Raw genomic sequence first — 20,594 nt, 5'->3', positions numbered from 1 at the left:
ATGATTCAGATAAAAGGCTCTCAGACAGCTGACACCACTAATTCAGCAAAAAAATCCAGCCATTTTGTGTTGTAATGAGTGTGATGGCACCTGGCAAGTACTGTACAGCATCTGACTAGAATTGCCATTCTTTAGTGCTGGGCCACACCTGACTAGTGACCACAGAGGGTTAAGATTGCACCTGACCTTGCAGTGTGCGTGCAATAGAGGGGTTTGTGTTCTGTGCAGCGTCAAGCCTGGAACTGAAAGCGCAGCCATTCGGAGGTTCACAGGGAGCACAGCTTTCCACCATTATTCAAATCCCACTCCTGGCAGGGACGTCTCCACGGTCACAGCGCCACCCTGTCCAGACACTTGTCATCCCTACTACAACTATTGCCTTGTCACCTGCGTCAGCTTCTGTTCCGGGTAAGTGTATAAAGCCTAATTGTGCAAACTATGTTAAGCTCAGTCTGTATTGGTAAGCCAGTTGCCAATTCCTTGCAATTGACTGCAGGGATAGCATAAAAAGAGCCCTCCAGTGCACATCTTACGCACAGTTTTTCAGGCACATGTGCTTTCAATGACTGCATCTTGGATTTGTTTTTTTCATTGGTTTGTTAAAATTAAGTCTGCAATTTTTGTATGTAACTTGTGTCCGAACTGAGGTGTGTCTGATGTCATTGCAAAGTCCACAGTAGAGAAACGAAATGTTGTGGGTTTCATAACAATGCAGTAAGATTAGGCAATACACAAACAGTTTGAAATTACAATAGAAATTGTCATTATATGGTAGTGACAGACGCTATAGCACTGGTGCAGCTATAGATAGACTGCATTGCGCTTTTAAGAATTTTAAGGGTTGGTGCCGTGCTGATGGGGAAAGTGGATGTGGTGTGTAGCCCAAGGATGGAGGCATGTTATGTTAGAATGGTCTCATATTGCAGTGCTAAGTGAAAAACACCGATTTTGCAGCGTGTCTTGTTTATGGCAAACCTTCCACAGTTTCATTCAGCGCAGTGAACATTGCTGTGCAACTTTTTGTTCTTGTTTGAAGTTTAATTTCTTATGGGCATCCATCAATGCGAGTATGCTGGTCGCAGTTATTTTTAATCAGTTTTCTTGTTATAGAATTTTCACCACTGCCACAGACACAATACTGGGCACATGGTGGAGACACTAATTAAAGCACAGAAAACCATAGTATACAGTCAAACCTCGATATAGCAGAGTCATACTAGCAGCCCAAAAATTCATTAAATCTCAAATTTCATTAAGGTTCCTATGTTTCAGCAGTCCAAATAAAGTTGCAGATTCTTACACACTTCTGGTAGATGGCACTTTGTAAATACAGTAGGAGGTCATGATACAATTACAGTTGATCCAAATTTTGCAATCTTACGAATTTTACAAATGTTCCTCCCAGCCAGAGTACATTGCACATGTTACATTACAGTTTGGGATGATGCAAACAATTTCTGAACTCGTGGCAGATGATACGAACATGCTAATCACCACTTGGCGACATATCAAGGGGAAAAGAGACCAAACGGGCATTGTGCACTTTCCTGGCGGAAAAAATGAACAAAAAGGGGGCTATATCGAACCTCCAGCACCAAGCAGTGCCTGCGCCAATGGCAGGCTTCACCACACTGCAGAAATGGCCAGTGGTAGAGTGCGCCCTCTGTGGGTTTCGCATGTACACAACAGATGGCACAACAATATCTTCCGTTCCTGTTCTGCTCTGCTGATTGAAGCTCACGGGTAATATTTGCGCATAAAAGGGCACATGCAAATTGTGGTCTGTCTGAGCTGAAATTTTCATTTTTACCGTCATTTTTTATTTTCACTGTCGTGAGACAGGTTAGTTTACCCTACTGATGTCTGGTCGTTGCGACAGTATTTCTGCTCAGTACGAGAGGAACAGCAGGTTCGGACATTTTGGCCACATGCTTAGTCAAGAGACCAAGCATCATGGCATTACAACTGAACGCCTCTAAGTCGCAATCCCATCTAAGCATTGCAACGATATGCAGTGAAAGCGGGTGAGATGAGCGCCAGGTCGAGCGCGACGGGCCGGTGCGCTTCCTGGCTTGGTGAAGGCAAATGTACCCGGAGAGTGTTGCACCAGATGCCGAGTTTTTGGCCGGTGACTGGTCGCTCTCTGAGGCTCCATCCATCCTGAATTGCTGCCGCTTCAAATCATCTGAAGATGACTTAGGTCTTCATGCGATGTGATGCGTGAGGACTTCGTTAAATTGAAAGTGCAGTATAAATTTACTTTGTTAAATCACAAAAAAAATACATGGCTTTCAATGGGGCAGAGATGGGGAAATCAGAAAAATGCACTACTTTGCCAATTTTTTAACTTGAGGTTTGTTATATTGAAGTTTGACTTGTAAGTGTTTGTGCTGAAATAGCGCTCCTTTATTTTCATTATTGGGTAGCATCCTGCAGTCTTAGCACTCATTATAGCTGCCAACCATAGCTGCCATGAGCCTCTCAGGTTCTTTATTTTTTATTCAATTTTTACCCCGCTTAGCCCGAAGGCGCTACAGCAGGGGGGTTACAATGATGAAAAAACAAATCTTCATTCATACAGCACACTTTCTGACCTGAAAGGCGATTCCATTCACTGATAGAATGCACAAAAAATGAATTTGCATACATATTAGTTCTGGTACGGCATTCTAAAATCATACCCTTTCTGTGTCGATAATTCACTAGGTAGTAGATTTTTTAAAGGCAGCATGATAATTTGTAGCTATAGCGCCATCATTTCGTGGGGCACAAAAATTTTGCCTTTAGAGCAGAAAATTGAGAGCAGAAGTTTAGCTTTGCACGATCGGAGAAAGCCACACGCAGTATGTATGCAATTGTGTTTAGAAGTGTTATGTGACAGGTTTATCGTGCTTTGAAACTTGTAGCTGTCTGTTGCAGCATCATCTGGAAGAGTACTGTCATTTGTTATATCCATGATATGGCTATCTGCATTCAGTATATAAAGTAAAAATTATGTGTGTTAAAAATATTAGGAACAGTTTGATGTAGCTAATAATTTGTAATATCCATTTTCGTTATATCGAGGTTCGTCTTAGTTGGTGTTCTAGAAACTTGTTTCTAGTTTAAGTGTCCATTGGTGTGTCCATTAATTTTTGTCCATTAATTTTTATCCATTCATGATATGTCCATCTATATCGGTTTGTCAAATCCATATCAAAAGCCACTTGTACATGATTTCAAAAGTTAGGTCTCAAGACATGAAAAATTTCTGACGTAAATTCGTCACATTTGTTTGTTTTCGTTGACTTAGGGAACCTTTTGTTTATTATTATATTATTAAAGGGGCTCTGAAACGCCTTCCGAGGACAGCACACAACCGCGCTCAGTCACTGCATTGGGTTGTCATGGACACCTGAGCCAAATAATGCACTTCTTCACGCAGCAGAGAACCCACAATCACGCGCAAATGTTGGCGAGCCCTTCCCGGCGACTTATTCATTCTCGCACCCTCCTCTGTCGCTCGCACCTGTGTATGCAAGTTGAGAGATGGCTATTGGTTAGATCCTTTCAGGCGTCGGGCAGCTACCTTGGCCGCGTCCAATGAGCCACGTAGCTCGAGGGGTCAAGAAGCTCCGCCCCCGGAGGTGTAGCCGGCGGAGGAGCACCAACCTTCCAGCTTGCAAAAAGTGACGAGAGAAGAGGGAAAGGCGCGCAGATGCTGAAATTCAGATTTTGACTACAGATAACTCAGCTTCTACAAAGCGCATTGGAAAAAATCTTCCTGGACAATATTCGTGGAGCGGCGTGCTTTAACATCCCAGGCATACCGCAACTTTATTAGAACCCCTTTCAGAGCCCCTTTAACTGCTGTAAAATGCATAGAATGTTATGATTCTAATACAGTCGAGCCCACCTATAGCGGCCACAATTATAACTAACACTCGCATATTACGAATGAGGGTGGTGCTACCGTCAAAATATGTATGAGGGTTACGGCATCGTATCTCAGATACAGCGAACAAGTATGGCCACACAACTCAGTTACAGGGAACAAGGAGGCTCTGTAAAATCATCCCCAGAGTTGGAAACCCTCCTTTCTTTCAGAAGCAGAGAGCAATGAACACATCCTGGCCTCTGTGACACTCCCTTCTCTCTTTTAAACAACAACAAAAAAATGGGATGTATAGAATGCCATTAAAACTTTTTACAGATGAAGCTGTTAAAAATGCATGCCTTGAAAGGCGGCGCCTAGTGGTGATGAAAAGTGTGGCAAGCTTTGCGTTACTGTCCTTCTATGCACGAGCATGGATGGGAGCGAGGCGGGCACCGTGCGTCCTCGGAAAGACCAGCAAGGTTCAGCGCTGTGAAAGCTACGTTCCCATGCGCATGACACAAGGGGCTGGGGGATGCATGACTTTTGTTTTCTATAGGTGTGCCACCATTTAGGGGGGTATGGGGATGACAGGCGACTTGTTCGCCGAGTGGCTGGAAAAAAAATCAGAATCGGTACATTTTACTTTATTTGTAGAAGCATGGACATAAGAACAGCATGTTAACACTTAATGCTTTACAAGGACTGTCAAGTCATCATACCAGCTTGAGCTGTTTTGTATGTATGGGCTGTGATGTGGTAAACTGTGCATGTTCGTTATTGCGCAGTGCATGCTTAAAAACTTCTGGACGATGATGTGCTGGTTTCTTTCTTGGCCCTCTTTCAGAGTCTCAGCCCAAACCAGGCAACGGCAGTGGGGCAGCAGCAGCTGCTGCTGCAACGCCTAACAACATTCAGTTTGTGGTTGTGCAGCAGCCAGCACAACAGCCAACGCAACCACAGGTGCAGCAGCAGCAAGCACAGCAGTCGCAGCAGCAGCCAGCTGCACCAGCAACACTGAGCCTGGTGGTTTCGCCTGCTGCCCAGCAAACACTGCTCAAGACCGAAGAGGCAGCAAGCCTAGCTAATGAGTCGTGCCACCTGAAACGCAAGATCTCTCACGCTCCCGAAGGGGCACCAGACAAGTGCGCTGCAAACTACGAATTATCAGGAGAAGAGCCCCTGAAGAACTCAGAGGAGCCACTGGGGAATCTTGGCCTCTTTTACACAGATCAAGGCATGCTGCCTCCCTGCAGCGTCGAGCAGCTCATGGGAGTGACACAAGAGGCAGGCACAACTGCTTGCACAGCTGCTGCATCAGCCACCTTTGAGTGCGAGGCCCAGTGGAGTACCCTAACCCACCAGAGCCAGCCTGAGACCAAACCACTCTGGGGGCAGATGGGCTGCGAGTCGGCCACATCAGAATCTGAGCTGGAAGGGCGGCCTCCCGAGATGCAGTCTTTGGAGAACACAGCAGTACCCTTTGCTGACGAGCAGCAGTTCAAGAAGCAGAAGGTGAAGGATGCTCCAGTGCTGTCTCTGCCAAGCTGGCCTGCTGGTAGCCTTGAGCAGGTGCAGAGCATGGATTTCACCTGTTCCGGGGTCAAGACAGAAGTAGCTCCTGGCTGGCAAAACTCATTGAATGGCATGTTGAGCCAGCCTGAACCCAAGGTGCCCGTAGTGTTTGGTGACAAAGTGATCATGGACTCTGTAGGTGTGAGCACGACACCAAGTGCCCAGTTTTCAGTGGCTGGCTCTTTTGAGAACAACCCTCAGTGTCAGGACAACATGGCCGCAGGTGCATTTGGCATGACATCTTTTGAGGCTGCTACGCAGCCAGTCAGCCAGTCGCAACCCCTTGTTGTGGAGCCTAGCCTGGTTGCCTCCAGGGATCAAGCTCCATCATCAGCTCAGCAAGCACAGACCCAAGCTCAAGGGCCAAACATGGACCACATCTCGGCAATGTCAATGCTTCCAGAGTCGGAGCTGCTGCGCATGATCAACCCCAACGCTTTTGACAATGGTATGCCAGACTTTTTCTCAGGATGTGAAGGCATGGCGTGCTTTGAGGCAGATAGCATGAGCTTGGCAGGGCCTGTTCTGTGAAGCATTTGGTCCTTTGGCCTAGGCCTTTTTAGCCCCGACATGAAGTGAGCTTAGATCACTAAATTACCTTTCAAGGATATCAGACATGCGGATGTCACCAAAAACAAACCTTTATTCAGATGGAAGATATTGTAAACATCAAATTACCCGGGGCATCTTGTCATGCACTTTACCACACTAGAAATGACAGCTTTACAATGAGCAAATTGATTGGCTGCACCTTGCAAATTGTTAGAAATTACACTCGGAACAGATGAAACTGGGTGTTTCTTGGTTGGAAGTTGTTTCTTTAAACTGATGTATGAATAATAGAATGCAAAGATTATTAAGCATGAAAAATTCATGTGAAATTGCTTTCAATGGTGCCATTACATGTGGCCGGCTCAATCATTGCTCGTGAATTGGTGACATCCTGGTTCATGCTCTGAATTCGCAGCTGCAGCAAAAAGTATCAATCCTTTCATTATGCTGCAAGTTGCTAGGCTGAAAAAAATAGCTTTCTTTGCTGAGCAAATGGGGAGATAGCTATAAAATGGGTCGAACTGCTCAGCTGTAGTAAAGAAATGAAGTGATCTGGGGTTTATTGTCTTTTAATAGAAGCTGATGTTATAGCTTTGAGTTTCTTGCTGCATAGTATTGTGTTGTTTCATTTCGAATATGAAATATAATTGGCATCTTTTTTGATATGTCTGTGAAAGTTGAAAATTTTGATTGGCAAATAATCTTGTAAAAATTAATCATGGATGCTGCACCCATCAATTCCAGCATCATGAATTAGGTTGTTTTGATTGCTTGCATCATGTGTAATTGCATGAAACTGTCTATCAAAATAACTTAATTTACAATCCCAGCATTAGGTTAGAATTTTCCTGTTATGGTTCGTTATTGTTTGTGCTGCCCAGCACATGCTGGATACCAGAATATTTTAGTCTTATGTTTGAGTGTGCAAATAGTAATCTTAGGTTATTAGCAAGTTTATTCCTTGTTGAGTGGTTCTTGAATAGATTTTTTTGGTGTTAAAACGGCAAGCAAGTTATTTGCTTTGAATAAGTCTACATGTCAATTAATCAACGCTTGTTATGGCATGTCCTATTTTGTGTTAAATGTAGATGTGTTGAGCAACGCAGACTTGCACAAGAGGACGAGACAGAATGGGTGCTTGTGTGCATCTGTGTTGCACAACCCATCTGCGTGTAACTGGTATAAACCAACTTGCCTAGCAATGCATCCTGCTGAACTACAGTCCTGGTATGTGGTTAAATTGGTAGCCTCTGGATCAGACAACCTGTTGGTAAAGTCCATTTGTTAATTACCTGAAATGCTACTATGAACATTACACGAGCCACCTGTGCCTCTGCTTGATGCAAACACTAGGGCTTGTGCTCATTCCTCCAAGGCTTCAATACACCAGACACACCAGCTACTACTGACACTTTCAAACATAAATGGAAATTTTTTGGTCTTGTTCGTGGCTTTCAGTGAAAGACTACTCACTCTGAACTTGGGGGTTGCATAACTCTCCTGAAAAGCAAAATTGCAAAGTGTGGTATATGTTCATTATACAGAGTGTCCAGGCTACCTTTAGCCAAGGGTTAAAAGATAAAATATTTGAGGTAGGCCAGGGAAACCACTTAAATACACCTACCAACCGGCTTGCATATCATAGGCAATTTTTTGTTTTGCAATCAATTAATTAGCAATTAAGATAATTTTTCTAAATGTGGAAATATTGACTTTAGACAGCAAATGTGAATAGCAAAGTTGGAGAGCACCTTCAGAACCCCCCATTTTATTTATTTGCGATAAAGAAAGCCTCACGTGTATCTTTTTTCCGAGCTCCAAAGATAGTACGCGATATACAAAAAAAATCATGTGACTAGCGCATTCGCGCGACAAGATTGTGGTGCTCTCAGTCCTGGCTTGAGTGAACGAAACAAGCTGCTGGCAAGGCGCGACGACCCCAATGTACCGGCAGGCCGATATGTCGACGGCCGTCACACTTGCAGACTGGCTCGCGCAGGCGTCGCAACCACCGTTAGCATATCGGCCTGCCGGAGCAGTGGGGTCGTCGCACCCTTAATTACTCTTTAATTAAAAGCAATACAAAAAAGTGCTTAGATGCACAATCCGGCTGGTAGCTGTATGTAAGTGGTTTCCCTGGCCTACCTCAAATATCTTATTTTTTAACCCTTGGCTAAAGTTATCCTGGACACCCTGTATATGCTGGATATGCAGGCGATGTCTGGAAAATGACCTTGTGTACCATTATTGGTCTCCGCCACTGCCATGTAGCTCTGGGTGCATGCGTCTGTTGTTGTATGCGCCTTTTCTAGAAGATTGGCTGCTTTGCATCACCTATTGTGTAGCTAAGACTGCTCTTAATATATGCTTGCTAGTCTCAGCTGAGCAGCAGCATTAGTTACCAATGCATGTCTTACACTCCTGTGAAAAGTAAATAAATACGCGTAGTGCAGTGAAGGTGCATAGCAGAGGTACAGTTGGTGGTTGGCAGGTTCAGTAACAGTAGTTGTAAAGTGATTCTCAGTGGATTTGTGTATGTGTGCATACATGCACATTTCTGTGATATCAAAAAGATGCCAAAAGTGAGTGCAAAGTGAGAGAATTAGTCGTTTTTCTTGCCATGAAGTTAAACACATAAAGAAGTTAAACAGTCTTTGTGCAGATAAAGAGTTGATAAACAGGCTAATAGCTTAGCTGCCGCTTTTCTTATGATGAGCAGTGCCACAGAAGGTGTGTAGGAAATACAAAGGCAGTTAAGCGCTTTAAGTGAAGTGCTTTCCATCTCTTAAACTTTTGTTAGAAAAAAGAAATGTTTTACCCGCTTCTCTGTGGGCACTAGTGTGGACTAAGTATTGTCTGGAAGGTGCTTTCTTGTTTTCTGCCCATTTCTATTAAATTTTTCACTGGCACACTTTTTACATTGAACAGCACTGTACTATTAAAGGGGCTCTGAAACACCTTCTGAGGAGAGCACATCAACTCCCTCAATCACCGCACTGTGTTGTCATGAACACCTGAGTCAAATGATACACTTCCACACCCAGCAGAGAGCCCACAATCACGCGCGAAAGTTGGCGAGTCCTTCCCGGCGACTTTTTCATGCTCGCATCCTCCTCCGTAGCTCGCACCTGTGTATACAAGCTGAGAGATGGCTATTGGTTAGATTCTTTCAGACATCAGGCAGGTACCGTGGCCACGGCCAATAAGCCGCATAGCTCCGGGGGGTCAGGAAGCTCCGCCCCCGGAGGTGGGGCCGGCGGAGGAGCACCGGCATGCAAGAAGTGACGAGAGAAGAGGGAAAGGCGCGAAGACGCTGAAATTCAAATTCTGACTACAGATAAGTAAGCTTCTACAAAGCGTATTAAAAATATTCTTGCTGGACAATATTCATGAAGCAGGGTGCTTTAACATCCCAGGCATACCGCAACTTTATTCGAGCCCCTTTCAAGAGCCCCTTTGAAATCAAAACTGGATATTGTTATACAAGTTGTACTTTTAATGGTGTGTAAACTGGAATTGTTGTCCTCATCTTTGGTTTTTCATTGTCTGCAGTGTGAAGGACACGCTGACTCAACAGAGGAGGTGCTTCGACACCATCAAGCTGTGGCATCTTTCCTCATCTCACTGTCTCCTAAACATCAGTTTGTAGTGACCAAGCCTGCAGAGATCACATGAAGGTGCAGGGGTGTCTAGTAGTGCTACTTAGGTGCATGGGTGTGTAGTCTGATGTGGAGGCACAGTGCTGGCCTTGTAAAAGGCATATATACATGCTACTACCTTTATAAGGTGAACATTGTGAACGGAACCTGGTCACCAGCCATGTTCCTGATAGGGAGTGTGGCCCACTTATATTTTTGCATGCCTTGGTTATTGCCATATGGAGTGCTAAAGGTACGAACACACTAGCGGCAAAACGCGCGGCATGCCGCTGGCGGTGCCACCCCCGCCGCGAAAGGGACGGCCACACTCGGCGGCAAAGAGTCGCCGCCGCGCAAAGCTCCCTTCCTGACAAACCGGTCGAGGTCCGCGATTCTGAAGTAGCGCGCGCGGCACCGCCGCCACCGCTGGCATGTAACTTTAGTAGGAGCCAAGAGGTGGCGACACAGACGCTCTTTACATCACAAAGCCGGGCGCCCCTCATTGGTCTCCCCGCTCCGCGGCACGCGGCAAGCCGCCGAAAATGGCTCCTCGACCCATTCGCTGCGCGGCAGATCAACCCGCCGCCGCGGCAGGTTTCGCGGCAAGCGGCGTGCCGCCGGCGGCGTACCGCGCGCGTTTTACCACCAGTGTGTCCGTACCTTAACAAGACACAAGCATTGCACGCCAGTTTTTTTTTTTTTCTAGTTTCATTTGCTCCCTCCATAGATGTGAATTTTCGTTTGTAAAAGTCACCTCACACAGTGTGCTGTGTTTGCTACATATCTTCACAACAGGCATACTTTTTTTTTTTTAATTGCATGACTCATTTAGGTATACAGCACACCGCCAAAAGTGGGCACAGCTGAAACAAGGAAGGTTCAATGCCTTGCCTGGTTCATTGTAAATTATTGCCGTTTCAACACAACTTTTTACAGAAAATTGAGCGTGCCCAGTGCCAATCTCACAATATTGTTGCTGCATTGTCGGCAGCCTTGTTGTTCTCGTGCTGGACTGCAGTTCCACCGCACACAAGATGAGGCTCGTGCTCTGGAGCCGATCAGTTGTGTGCATGTGTGTAGTTTGCATTTTGAGCTTGTGCAGCTAGTAGTGAGGCACCATTAGTCAGAAGCGCCAGTTGTTGCTACAAAGCCTGCTTCTGGGTCTCTTCACGAGTCTAGACGATTGAGCTTTTGCTGCACTATCTTGCAGATATACTGCAGGTGTGTTTGTTGTGCCCTGTTGTGAAAATGTGTGTAGTGCTCTGCCAATTCATATATGCATGCGTATACATACACACACATCCATATATACACACACATATATATATATATACACATATACATGCGCACATAAAAACAGTGTGTGCATGGGTAAAGAACTGACACATTATTCTCGTACAAATGCTAAGGGCTGACAAAGACGGTACAAACCGCATTTTATAATCTGATGTGCACATTTTTAGCAGTTTATACAGCAGTGTTAAATCCTAGTGTGTAAAATGCAAATACAAGTCTGTTTACTGGACAGTACATAGTATTACTGGCAGCTGCTTGCAGGCTGTATCTTGTTTAAGTGCACCCAAGCTTAGTCTCCCACAGAAAAGAAAAAAAAAAACGCCTGTTGGTTGGCTGCCCAATGAAATTCCTCTATAAGCAGGTATCACTTTGTTGTTACGCTTTTGCAAAAAGAGCATTGTTATTTATGTTTTAGCTGCCTAACGGTAAAAAGAAAATGATATGTGCTAATTTTTTTGCCCCTCCTTAATATCTTGGTGTGTGTGTGTTTGCAAAGTGCAGGGTTTCTTCAAATCTGCTGTGCTTTGCCAAAGGATAGTTTGTTTATATACACTTATATATATATATATATATATATATATATATATATATATATATATATATATATATATATATATATATATATATATATATATATTATATCTCATATATATTATCTTCCGTTCTAGGAGGTTAATTTGTCATTTGTCTCATTTTCAGGAGACTATACAGTTGTCTCATGTAACATGCGTCAAGCTTGAGAAGTGTAATGGTCTTCTTTATGTCAGTGAAAGCAAATATTTTGTTCACAGTGTTTTGGTACACTTGTCATTTTGTTTGATGCATTAATTAAGCTCTGAAATGAATTGAGATTAACAACTGACAAAAGTTGCAGACTGCTGAAAAAAAGGGAAGCCATAATGTGAATGTATTGTATGTTTATCAAAGCACGCATAATATGAACCCTGTGTCATGATTTTGCTGCCCACATGAAGTGCACAATGAACTGTAGGTGCAGCTTTTTACATTTTGCATGAATTGCTGCAACAATTTTTTGCCATTATGCAAAGATGAACGTTTGATGCCTTTATGTGTCATTACATCAGCCTTGATCATGCACAAATCAACCATTGCCACTCTTCTGGATTAGCCATGTCTTAATGCTGTCCAAGTTGCAGTGGGGCGACTATTTTTTATGCACAAAATTTCTGTATATTTCGGATATATCTACAACAATTTCACTGTTTTTGCGGCAGGAATGCTGTATTCTGCAGCTGTTTCAGGCCCTTTAATTTGATTTTTTTTAATGACGTAATCTTCAGTGTGACCTGCTGTGGAGCTCCTGTGGCAAGGTTCTTATGCTTTCACACATTTTGACATAAACCATTTATAGACATTGGTTCCTGTCGCATGGGACACCTTGTATACCTGTGTTATTCAAGTATTGTCATATTAACTTGCATGACAAAGTAACCAATACATTCGCAGTTTATAGTTCGTCGTGCATTGCTCGTAAATTGTGCAAACGAGACATCATAACCTTCCAGATGTACAAGCTGTCATGTGTTTAGCAGGGGTGGAAGTGCTGCGCCAATTGCGCCATGCTGCACCAATTTGATCTCCTGTGCCACGCTGCGCCTAAACGGCAATTTACGCTCATTGCAAGTATACAGAGCCAAATTTAGCCGAGTGTTATTGTCGGCTGGGCAACAATGGACGCTCGCTACAAAACGGACGCAACCGCATTGGCATCGACAGTTGGGTTCGCTCTTGAAAGAAAGTAAAAAACTCTGGAGATAAACGGCGCTAAAACGACGTCCTCGCGATAGGCCCGGCTGACTAGCGGCAGACCGAACCGACCACGGTTCGGATGTTTAGGATTCCGGACACCTTGTCCTGGAAAGCGACTGCCAGCGCGAGTGGGACGGGTAAACGGCGAGCAAATATAATTTTATTTACCGGAGCTAATTTAACAAACGAATTACGAACTTCTTACACGTGGAGCTGCCAGGGAATAGACACCGGACTTACTACCCATTGTGCGAGGTACCGTCGTGCTCGTACCTCTCACGCAGTTAACATTGCCTTGGCTTCGCCTGGCCAGTTACGGGGTTACATCTTCACAGCGGCATGGCCGGAGTCCCCTCGCTACTCGCACCTTTCACAGCCGTACACAGCAACGCGTTCGCGCCGATTTTCCACAGCCTGCCTTGCGTGCACGCTGGCGCATTTTTTTTTTTTCATATACGCTTGGGTAATAAATTCTTGGTGCGCATTTACGCGAGGGCGCAAATTATGTGAGTACCTTCTTGTTGGTTTGGCTGCGGCAATTTTCTGAATTTTAAAATCCTCCGGTTGGCGGGTATTGATTTTTTTTTTTGGTCCTGACATAGTATATTCGAGATTTTGCTGCACTCTTTTGACGGTTTCGACGTACTGTCGCCATTATGTTGTTTTCTTTTTTTTCTGAACTAAAATTGATAACAGCTAATTTACTGCAACTACTGTTTGTAGCAGCTGCCACATGTCTATTTTTTTATGAACTCTAGCAAATATCTTTAGAACAATTGCAGTCCTTTTAAAGAATTCTGGCCTGTAGGATTGATGATCAATATTTATGCAGTCTTTGGACGAGTTGCAAACAAAAATGCTCTCGGTAGCATTTAAATGTCGCCAGTCTGCTCCAAAAGTGCTCCGAAATAGTCTACAAATTGCTCCAAAGCTGCTCCAAAATGGGCCTTTTGCTGCTCCAAAGCTGCTCCAAAATAAGACTTACGCTGCTCCCGTGCCTGTTCCAAAAAGCTGGAGCCTGCTTCCACCCCTGGTTTAGTCTCCGACAAAGTTTGTACTTTTGAGGCGAAAGCCTTTAATGTCTCATCGCTGTAAGCAGCAGTTGTCGACAGAAATGTCACGCTTTTCAATTGGTCGAAACGGTCGTGACGTCACAGTGCGCGAATTTCAAACGGGGCCAATTGTACTTTGGCTAGCAACCATGCAACCAATTGAAGGGATCGTATAGTGATGCTCCAAGTGCGACTGAGCTTAGTTAATTTCTTAATTACCCAATTAGCCTAATTAACTTTTCTAGTCAGGCCATATAAATAAATTAAAACGAGTACAAAATTGATCGAGCTCAGGAATCGAACCCCGGTCTTCAGGGTGCGAGACGAGCATGCTATCCACTCTGCCATGACAGCTCGATGGTTTGGAATGAACAAAGGTGCGTCTAGTGAATACGGTGTCTTCGCTCACTCTCATCCTCCTCCCTTCCCTTCTGGCGAGGTTTAGGTGTCCACCGAGATATGAGAGACAGATACATTTCCTTTCCTAAAAACCAATTTACCGACGAGCGAGGCGTAGAACCGAATGGGCGATGGCGTTCTATGGACTCCCTGGCAGCGTTGCAAGACGCTGTCGCATTCCACTCTTAGAGGCGAAGCTTAACATCTTAACCACACATCAGTGACCGCACTTTAGGTCAAAAAAGTGCCCCCCTGAATTTTGACGGGTGTCTACCGAGGTATGTGAGACATTTACTGGGTAATTTCCTTTCCTCAATTACAATTTTCATTTTCTTCATTACGGGCCCTCTTTGTCTTCTTTCACTCCCACTTCCTCCCTTCCTCTATGGTGCGGTTCAGGTGTCCGCCGAGATGACAGAGAATTACTGCGCAATTTCCTTTCCTCAAAAGTGTTGCGTTCAAAGGGTAAGGCATCGCGCCGAACGGGTGGTGGCGTTCCGTGGACTTCCTGGCAGCGCTACAATGTGCTGTCGCGTTCCACTCCTAAAGGCGAATTGGCAGTTAATTAGTATTCAGGCATTAATCAGTAATTAACCATTAATTAATGATTTGTCATTACTTCGTAATTAGTAGTCAATTATATGTGACGCCACCAGTGCCACAGAAGCAGCGAAAGTGGTGCGGAAAACGCTTTCGCCTCTACGCACTTTAGACAGTCAAAGTGCCCCTGAACTTTAGTCCTGATTTGAATTTTAGTCAAGAGTTGCAAACAAAATTGCTCTCAGTCACATTTAAATGTCTGCAGTCTGTTCCAAAAGTGCTCCGAAATAGCCTACAAATTGCTCCAAAATGGGCCTTTTGCTGCTCCAAAGCTGCTCCAAAATAAGACTTTCGCTGCTCCCGTGCCTGTTCCAAAAAGCTGGAGCCTGCTTCCACCCCTGGTTTAGTCTCCGACAAAGTTTTTACTTTTGTCCTGATTTGAATTTTAGTCGCGAGTTGCAAAAAAAAATTGCTCTCAGTCACATTTAAATGTCGCCAGTCTGCTCCAAAAGTGCTCCGAAATAGCCTACAAATTGCTCCAAACCTGCTCCAAAATGGGACTTTTGCTGCTCCAAAGCTGCTCCAAAATAAGACTTTTGCTGCTCCCGTGCCTGCTCCAAAAAGCTGGAGCCTGCTTCCACCCCTGGTTTAGTCTCCGACAAAGTTTTTACTTTTGTCCTGATTTGAATTTTAGTCACGAGTTGCAAACAAAATTGCTCTCAGTCGCATTTAAATGTCTGCAGTCTGCTCCAAAAGTGCTCCGAAGTAGCCTACAAATAGCTCCAAACCTGCTCCAAAATGGGCCTTTTGCTGTTCCAAAGCTGCTCCAAAATAAAGACTTTTGCTGCTCTCGTGCCTGCTCCAAAAAGCTGGAGCCTGCTTCCACCCCTGGTTTAGTCTCCGACAGTTTTTACTTTTGTCCCGATTTGAATTTTAGTCACGAGTTGCAAACAAAATTGCTCTCAGTCGCATTTAAATGTCTCCAGTCTGCTCCAAAAGTGCTCCGAAATAGCCTACAAATTGCTCCAAACCTGCTCCAAAATGGGCCTTTTGCTGCTCCAAAGCTGCTCCAAAATAAGACTTTCGCTGCTCCCGTGCCTGCTCCAAAAAGCTGGAGCCTGCTTCCACCCCTGGTTTAGTCTCCGACAAAGTTTCTACTTTTGTCCTGATTTGAATTTTAGTCACGCTCTGGAAGAAATGTAACCGTAAACGCCGAGTGCACATTTCATGTGATATCTTTTTTACAAGGCAAACGCCAATTCTTGGAAAAGGATGGGAAAGTGTCCATTGTGTTGAATTTTACATCACTTGCTATTGTATAACTAGTGATCTGGTAACTTCATGAGCATAGACCTTAAGCTGTTTTATGTGGAGTGCTGAGAACATTGACAGTGGACATGTGCCTCGAGAAATAATCATTATTTTAAGTGATGCTGTTGTAATTAATGCAAACTACTGAAGCACTTTACTATTCACAAAAGTTGGGCAAAGAAAAACAGGAGTAAACTTCATTGTATGTATTTTCTTGCTAGAAAATTGAAAAACAGTCCAGAATTTTCATATAACCTCTTTGTGGAGCATCAACAACTTCAGGTAAACACTGCTGACCAGGATGTATTTGCTTCCTAAACATGATGTAAGCTTGGTGTTTCATATGTAATCTGTAAAGTTTCCATGGGCCTAAATGCTTTGACGTGTGCAGCCAAGATTGCTTGTCAGCTGACAACTGAGTCAAAGTTCAAATGGATACAATCAGGTGTACTTTGTCTACTGCTGGACATTTATCAATGTTGTTGTTGCTATACTTGCATCCGGAAGCATTGTATATGATGTCACTTGTGCAATAATCTGTACTATATATATAAAATGGTTAAATGAATATGTGTACAAGTCTCTTTATTTTAAATATTAGTGAATTTTTGTTGCTTCCTTTTCTCTAGCCAAGGCTCGCATTGGCATGGCACATAATACACGTGCACTCATTTCATGCAGAGTGCTTCCTTGCCTACTGTTTTCCTAACTTGCATTGATCGTCTGAAACATTTTTAGTTTCAGGTGTGTTCGGTTTTTTTTTAATTGTTTTTGCACATATGTTTGGCAGCAGTTTCTTGTTTTAGTGCAAGCAATGTTCACATTAAATGCAATGGTTTGTTGTTGCCACCTTCACATACCACAATTTAAATTCCTTAAGGAGTATGGATAACTGGTTGAGTGTTTTCTTTTAAATGGTGTGTAAGCCATTACTATGCATAAATCTCCATGCAGAATTTGTTTGTGCCTGCTAAATAATTTATAATTCAATTTTTGCTCGCATACTAATTCAGTTTCATCAGCCAACAGTGGCTACGGTGTTAAATTTGACTAGGTCACATGAGGTACAGTGCTTCATTTCATCAGAGCTGGAATGATGACAACTGAACAAACAGGTGTAATATCAGTTCGTTTGCATGTCAGGTTGACTTAAGTCAACTTTTATGTCATAGCCACTTTTTGTCTGTTGAAACCGAACCAACTTGAGAGAAATGCATTATTTACCAGGCAAAGGCAAATTCCAAGTGGCAATTTGCATCATTGCAAAGAAAACACACAGCCAAAATTTGGCGTCTACGCCCCTTTGAGTAGGTGCCTATACACACAGGGTGTTCCGTACTTATCCGTTCGGGTTGTAAAAAATTCTATGCATACTACTTGCTATTTGGGCTGAAGCGCAGACCATAGGGTACCTTATGGTAGTGTGCATATTTCAATAAATAATTTAAACATCGGAACTTGCCTGAATTGTATGGAATTGGCGAAAAACTGCAGTCGTCTGTGCGGAGAATTTTCGTCTAGGCGAGCGGAGCAGCAGATTTGACAGGCTGTGCCACCTGGGGTACAGCGAGACCTACCCCAGCTCCAAGCAGAGATATTAGTTGCCTCGCAGTTCACCAGATGGCGGAGTGTCTCAAATCGGCTATCCCGCTCGCCTCAACGAAAATTCTGCACGTAGACTGCAGTTGTTCACCGACTCTGGACAATCCAAGCAAGTTCCAATCTTAAATTACTAATAAAAAAGCACAGACTATCATAAACTACTTTGTGGTCAGTGCTTGAGCCCAAAAAGTCGAGTAGTTTGCGCAGGAGAATTTTTTACAACCAGGACAAATAAATACGGAACACCCTGCATAGGTGCCACTTTTACAGAAAATTGATGCCTGTTGTGCCTTAGTTTTAAATATTTTATTTTGTTAAATATTGCATAGTACAATGGTGTAAAAGGAACGGTAAAGTTGTTAATGCAACGATGGGTCATAGTTGAGCACCTAAGCAATGTCATTCCTTCGATTCTCGGTGGAATTTCGGTGGAGCCAAAATGAAACGCTTGTGTATTTGGGATTTCAATGATATAAGAACCCCAGGTGATCAAACTTGCCCTGGAGTCTTTCACAACGGTGTGCCATTAATTAAAAAAAAAAAACTTGGTTTTTATGGTTTTATGGGGTTTAATGTCCCAAAGCGACTCAGGCTATGAGAGACGTCGTAGTGAAGGGCTCTGGAAATTTCGACCACCTGGGGTTCTTTAACGTGCACTGACGTCGCACATTACGCGGGCCTCTAGAGTTTCTCCTCCAAAGAAATTCAACCGCCGCGGCTGGGATCGAACCTGCGTCTTTCGGGTCAGCAGCCTTCTGCACTTGTTTTCCTAAGAAAAATATGGATTTTTCAACAGCCAGTGCACTGAATATTTAGCATATCTGTAGTGGTAAATAAGAGCAGTTTATGACCAGCAGGGGGTTACGCTCTTCTCTCTTAATGTAACAGTACAAAAATTTTGTCAGAAAATATACAGGAGGTTTACTTGTTCGTGTTAGGTTATAACAAATGACAACTGCTTTTATTGGGAAGTGTTTTCCATCTTGTACAGAGGACAAAACACATGGCTAGAATGACCTGCGTGTTCCGCAGCTCCCAAAGCCAATGCAACCAGGAAGGCAAAAAATCACTATGAAATCCTATGACTTGTCGGCTTATTGGGATTTAATGTCCCAAAGTGACTCGGGCTATGAGGGACACCGTAGTGAAGGGCTCCAGAAATTTCGACCACCTGGAGTTCTTTAACGTGCACTGACATCGCACAGTACACGGGCCTCTCAAATTTCGCCTCCATCGAAATTTGACCACTGCGGCTGGGATCGAACCCACGTCTTTCGGGTCAGCAGCCGAGCACCATAACCAATGAGCCACCGCGGCGGCCAGTTTAATTGCTCATGCTTAAATGCAGACCATTTTTAACTAAACGTTATCGCTCGATATTGTGTGTTCAGCTCGAAACATGCCCAGGACGTATTCTAGACAGGTGTTTTGCCATCTGTACAATAGTCCACACACTTGTCTAGGGTGCTCAAACGGTGTGCTCTGTTCATTAACGACGGTCGCCGCTGCCTGGCGGACCCAATTTAGCCTTTAAAGACGGAGTTAAACACCATCTACCGGGATGTGCATGCAAGATGAGGTGTTCTTTCAAGCTCTGGGTCACTTGTAAATGACAAGTGTACTCCCCGGTGTTCAGTTCATGTGCTCTTGACAGGTGTTTGGATGACTATGCCACTGATAACAGAACAGTGGAGTATCCTGCTGGCCCTTTTTGAGGAGGTAAAAGTATACCTGTAAACTGATAGAGTATATTTTGGGAAGATGGCTCCTCAGCAGAGCCCTCTTGGCTCCTCCAGCATTTTGCTTCTGTAATAAACAATAAATAAGACAAGTGGGGACAGTGCTAGAAAAAGTTTCCATCCTGTATACAAAATGCCTTGTATACCTTGAGTGTACTGGAATCTTGGAAGAACATTATCTTAATCCATAAGGAAAAATATTTCACGGGCTTGAAAAATTAGACTGATCAGTACACTGTCGTTGATTACAAACTACTAAGGTAATCACTACTAGAATTTGAGCAACCTGAGGTGCCAGTCAGTCGGAGCACCAGACTGGTTTCGAAAGGCTACTCGACACACATTTTAACCATCAATAAAGTGATGCATAACCAAGCCCTATATATAGCCTTCACAGATTACGGAAAAGCACTTGACTCCTTCGAAACCTCGGCAGCCATGCAGGCATTGTATGACCAAAGGTGTGGAAGAGCGAAATGCAAAGGTGCTGAAATATGTTGTGGCTGCACAGTGACAGTACTCCTCCATAGGGAAAATAATAAAATCCCTATGAAGAAGGGTGTCTGGCAGAGAGGCTCTGCCTCTTCACTCCTGTTCACTATGTGTTTACAGGACATATTTAGACAAGTGGTTCGGAACCAGGTAGGGATAAAACACCTTATAAATCTCCCAATTTGCTGATGACACTGCTTTGCTAAGTTACTGAGGGGATGAATTGCAGAGCATGATTAAAGACTTGGACAGGCAAAGCACAGTGATGGGTCTAAACATTAATATGAAGATGTTCAAACAGTCTCATCTCAGAAGAATAGCGTACGGTAGGCAGTGAAGCATTGAAAGTGACAATGGAATCTGGAGAAGGTAGTGACTGTAGATCCAGACCATGATAATGAAATTACTTCAGAAGAGTAATTGTGTGGAGTGCACTTGGCAGGTATCGTTCATGACAAGCAGCTTACTGATATCTCTCCCGAGGTGAAGTATACCACAGTTGTATCTTGCCAGTACTTGTCTTGGAGGATAATGTTAGGAGAGCGCTGAAAGCTGTGGAAAGAAAAATAATAGGCGAGAGACTGAGAGCACAGTGGGTCAGGAAGCAAATGTGAGTTAATGACATAGTTTAAATCGAGAAATCAGCATGGACAGGGCATGTAATGCAAAGGAAAGATAACCGATAGTCCCTCAGGATAATGATATGTCAAGAGAAGACAAGCATTGCAGGGGCAGCAAAGAGCAAGGTGGCAGATGAGACAGGGAGTTTGTGGGT

The 20,594-nt window shown here is 43.8% G+C and overlaps 1 protein-coding gene across 3 annotated transcripts in view; it reads left to right on the top strand.

The window, feature by feature from the left end:
- NFAT (nuclear factor of activated T cells 3) overlaps nucleotides 1–16,554 on the top strand; it is a 61,464-nt gene extending 44,910 nt beyond the window's left edge. For all 3 annotated transcript variants that reach the window (XM_089579617.1, XM_089579615.1, XM_089579616.1), the window contains 3 exons: nucleotides 229–408; nucleotides 4,701–5,876; nucleotides 9,533–16,554. In XM_089579617.1, the coding sequence (XP_089435743.1) occupies nucleotides 229–408; nucleotides 4,701–5,876; nucleotides 9,533–9,537 (1,361 nt within the window). In that variant the 3' untranslated portion in view covers nucleotides 9,538–16,554. The remainder of the gene's footprint in view (nucleotides 1–228; nucleotides 409–4,700; nucleotides 5,877–9,532) is intronic.
- The last annotated feature ends 4,040 nt before the right edge of the window (nucleotides 16,555–20,594 follow it).

The sequence above is a fragment of the Amblyomma mixtum genome, chromosome 3 (genome assembly GCF_055824585.1).
Source record: "Amblyomma mixtum isolate Tamu chromosome 3, ASM5582458v1, whole genome shotgun sequence".
Classification (NCBI taxonomy): domain Eukaryota; kingdom Metazoa; phylum Arthropoda; class Arachnida; order Ixodida; family Ixodidae; genus Amblyomma; species Amblyomma mixtum.
The sequence above is the reverse complement of the archived record's forward strand: the minus strand, read 5'-3'. Positions and strand labels throughout refer to the sequence as shown.